This window comes from Asparagus officinalis, chromosome 6 (genome assembly GCF_001876935.1).
Source record: "Asparagus officinalis chromosome 6, Aspof.V1, whole genome shotgun sequence".
In the NCBI taxonomy this organism is placed as follows: Eukaryota; Viridiplantae; Streptophyta; class Magnoliopsida; order Asparagales; family Asparagaceae; genus Asparagus; species Asparagus officinalis.
Window position 1 is genome coordinate 70,130,759 of NC_033799.1, and position 3,410 is coordinate 70,134,168.

A 3,410-nucleotide genomic window follows, 5' to 3' on the forward strand; every position below is an offset into this window, starting at 1 on the left:
GCAGATACACTGCTGTGTATCTGCAGCAGATACACACTGCAGATACACAGCAGTGTGTATCTGCTGTGTATCTGCAGATACACTGCTGTGTATCTGCAGCAGATACACACTGCTGTGTATCTGCAGCAGATACAGTCACATATATGCAATTTGATTTTATTTCTGTATCATACCTTTAGTAAATCATCCAGACTTCATTTGCAATAATCCATATCAAAGATAGAATTGCTTTTATGCTATAATCTTACTTTTATTTTGTTTTTATTTGTTTCTTAAATATATCTACTTTTGCATTGTCGACTTACAGTTGACTACTTTATATTGTGTAGAATCGAGTCATCCAGGAGGCAACCTTATCAGGGGTCGATTCAGCCACAGAGGACGATGCACTTTGTTTCACCCAGATGTTAGATTCCCTGCACGGAGGGCATCACGGCGGTTATGAAAGAGGCATGGGCATTGGTGCCACTCGGACTTACTTGAGGACGTCCTCCATACCGGAAATCGACACTTCTAATCAGGAACTACGTCGCGAGGTGGCTGATCTTAGAGCTCGGGTAGCTGAGATGGATAGTCTCAGGGAGGAGCTTAGGGAGGAGCTTAGGGAGGAATTTAGGTCTCAGATGCATTTGATTACTAACAATATGGTACATACACACTCTCGCATACACATGTACATTGGCACAAATATGCATACATCTTATACACGTAAATATACGCATAGACTTAACACTCAGACAATTATACACTCATACATTGCTACTATTTTATAGGTTAATTCTCAGGGCGCTCGTTCTGCTCCCACTCGTAGTGATCCATCAGCTTTTACGCGACCGGCTCCAATTCATCAGCCCGCTACCGATATACCTCATTCTGCTCGTCCTGCTTCGACTGCAAACACTTCTACTTCCAGTGCTCAAGGTTTGTCACATGAGAATATTGCTAGGATATTTGCAGACTTAAGGCGTTCGGGCTTGTCCCAAGAGGATATTCTTCGAGGAATTTCTTCTGTTCATTGATTGGATGAATTAGACTATTCCTATCTTATATTTTGGATGTATGAGACATTTTGGATATTAGAGACAAATATATAATATTGGATGCTTTTCATTGTGAAATATTGAGTAATTATTGTGCATTTATCTCTAATATTGCATATTGAGTAATTATTGTGTATTTATATATATAATATTGAATATTTAGCATCGCTTGAGATATTTTTGTGTATGTATATGTTTTTAATTCATTGTGTAAAATGTGTATATTAAATGTAAACAGGTAAATAAATAAAATAGCTGAAATGGAAAAAAAAAATTAAAATTAATAGGCCAAACGGTTAAAACCGTTTGGCCAAATATTTTTCCCAAACGGGTACACTCGTTTGGGACAGCGATATATGCCAAACGGTTTCAACCGTTTGGCATATACTGAGGTCCCAAACGGGTGTACCCATTTGGGACAGCGTTATATGCCAAACGGTTGAAACCGTTTGGCATATATCGCGGTCCCAAACGGGTGTACCCGTTTGGGACAAGTTCCAAACGGGTTCAACCGTTTGGGACTAGTTCCAAACGGTTGTACCCGTTTGGGCTACCGTTGGGGAAAAGTTATCCCCAATGGCTTTAGCCCAAACGGGTGTTTTTTCTCGTCCAAACGGTTATAACCGTTTGGGAGGGGGTTTTCCCAAACGGTTCCAACCGTTTGGGCAGGCCAATTTTGTACTAGTGTAATGTATCTAGTAATTTCAGTTATTATGTCAGACATGTATGGCCATGCGGACTTGTTATTATGTTTCTTGTGCGCATGACATTAATATCAGCTCATGATATTGCTTATGTTATTTAGTATTTGTGGGACTTATTATTTACTTTTGTTGAGTATTTTTTGCTTCCACTGAATACTAATACCAAATACTTACTCTTTTCTATATATCAGTTCTCTATATTTGTGATTGTGTATGATTTTGTGATTCTATTCTGAACAAAGTGGATGAGATGTATGTATTGATCTTTTTTATAGGCTTAAGTACGTGCTTTTGGGTGGTGTTTGACCTAATTGTGTATATTTCCTAGTTTAGTCACATGCCAGTCAGGAGCACGGCTTATGATAGTATAGCATTAAAAATGAACATATAGTAACAAATCACAAAAGTGAAGCAATAAAATTTAAAGTATAGCAAGAAAAGATATTAGTTTAAAAAATTATAATAAACACCGTCAAAAATTCAAATTTTACAAAAATACGTTGTAAATTCTAAAACTTCCAAGTAGTATAATGGAAATCTTGGAACTAAAAACATCCCCCTAAAAACTCACTATAGGTGACTAAGACAATTATGGCTCCCACTATCTAGGTTTCAATTCTGTGCTGGGTTATAAAAAACTCACTATAGGTGACTAAGACAATTATGGCTTTGTTTTAGGATTTATTTGGTGAGATTTGTAACCTTATTTGTATTCTCTTGATTTATAATAGTAATAATTCCCCCCTCCTTGCCCCGTGGACGTAGGCAACTTGTCTAACCACGTAAAATTAGTTTGTCTTACTGTGATATTGTGTTTGGCTTATTAGTTGTGATTTATCTCGTTCTTCTTCATGTGGTTTCGAGCTTCCGCCACACACAACAAGTGGTATCAGAGCTTTAGGTTTGGCTTGAGGCTTGTTCGAGGGATTCAGTGAAAAATTCCTATTTGAAGAGTTAGATCGACAATATGGGAGAAGCAAGCACATCAGGTTTGTCTCTTACGAAGGAGATACAGAGTCTGAGCATCAATAACATGAAGATTAATGTTACGAAGTTCGACGGTAAGATTAATTTTGGTTTTTAGAGGTGTTAGGTGATGGACGCGTTGGATGCACAGAATTTGGAGAAGACTCTTGATTTACAAGAAAAACCCGTTGATATGGAGGATAAGGTTTGGAAGAAGATGAATAGTAGAGCTTATGGAGTTATTCGCTCATGCTTGACGCTGGATCTTATTTATAACGTAATGAAAGAGACGTCGGTAAAGAGAATGTGAAAAACACTCAATGAGAAGTATCTTACGAAAAGCATTGAGAATCAGCTTTACTTGAAGAAGAGGTTTTACCGGTTCAAGATGAAGAGGAGAGTTTGCATTAGAGAGCATGTAAACAATTTCACCAAGCTACTTTCAAATATGGCCAATGTGGACATCATAGTTAAGGATGAAGACAAATCGATGCTACTTTTGTGTTTGTTGCCGGAGGATGATTATGATACGTTCGTTCTCACTATGATATATGAAAGAACTACTGTTAGCTATGAGGAGGTGACCTCAGTGTTGGTGAATTATGAGTTGAGAAAGAGTGATGATGAACCCTCCGAGGAGGCATCAGGAGATGCATTAGCAGTTCGAGGCTGTAGTCTAAATCACCGCCATAACAACTGC

At 38.0% G+C, this 3,410-nt stretch overlaps 2 protein-coding genes across 2 annotated transcripts in view; both read left to right on the forward strand.

Annotated features, from left to right (window-relative positions):
* The window catches only part of LOC109846287, a 1,302-nt gene extending 1,123 nt beyond the window's left edge, over positions 1-179 (forward strand). Inside the window, exon 3 of the mRNA XM_020415511.1 lies at positions 5-179. Within this exon, the coding sequence (XP_020271100.1) occupies positions 5-179 (175 nt within the window). The remainder of the gene's footprint in view (positions 1-4) is intronic.
* Positions 209-1,116, forward strand: LOC109845175. Its single transcript, XM_020414394.1, has 2 exons — positions 209-647; positions 774-1,116. The coding sequence occupies exons 1-2, from the start codon at positions 405-407 to the stop codon at positions 1,017-1,019; spliced, it is 489 nt and encodes a 162-aa protein (XP_020269983.1). The 5' UTR covers positions 209-404; the 3' UTR covers positions 1,020-1,116.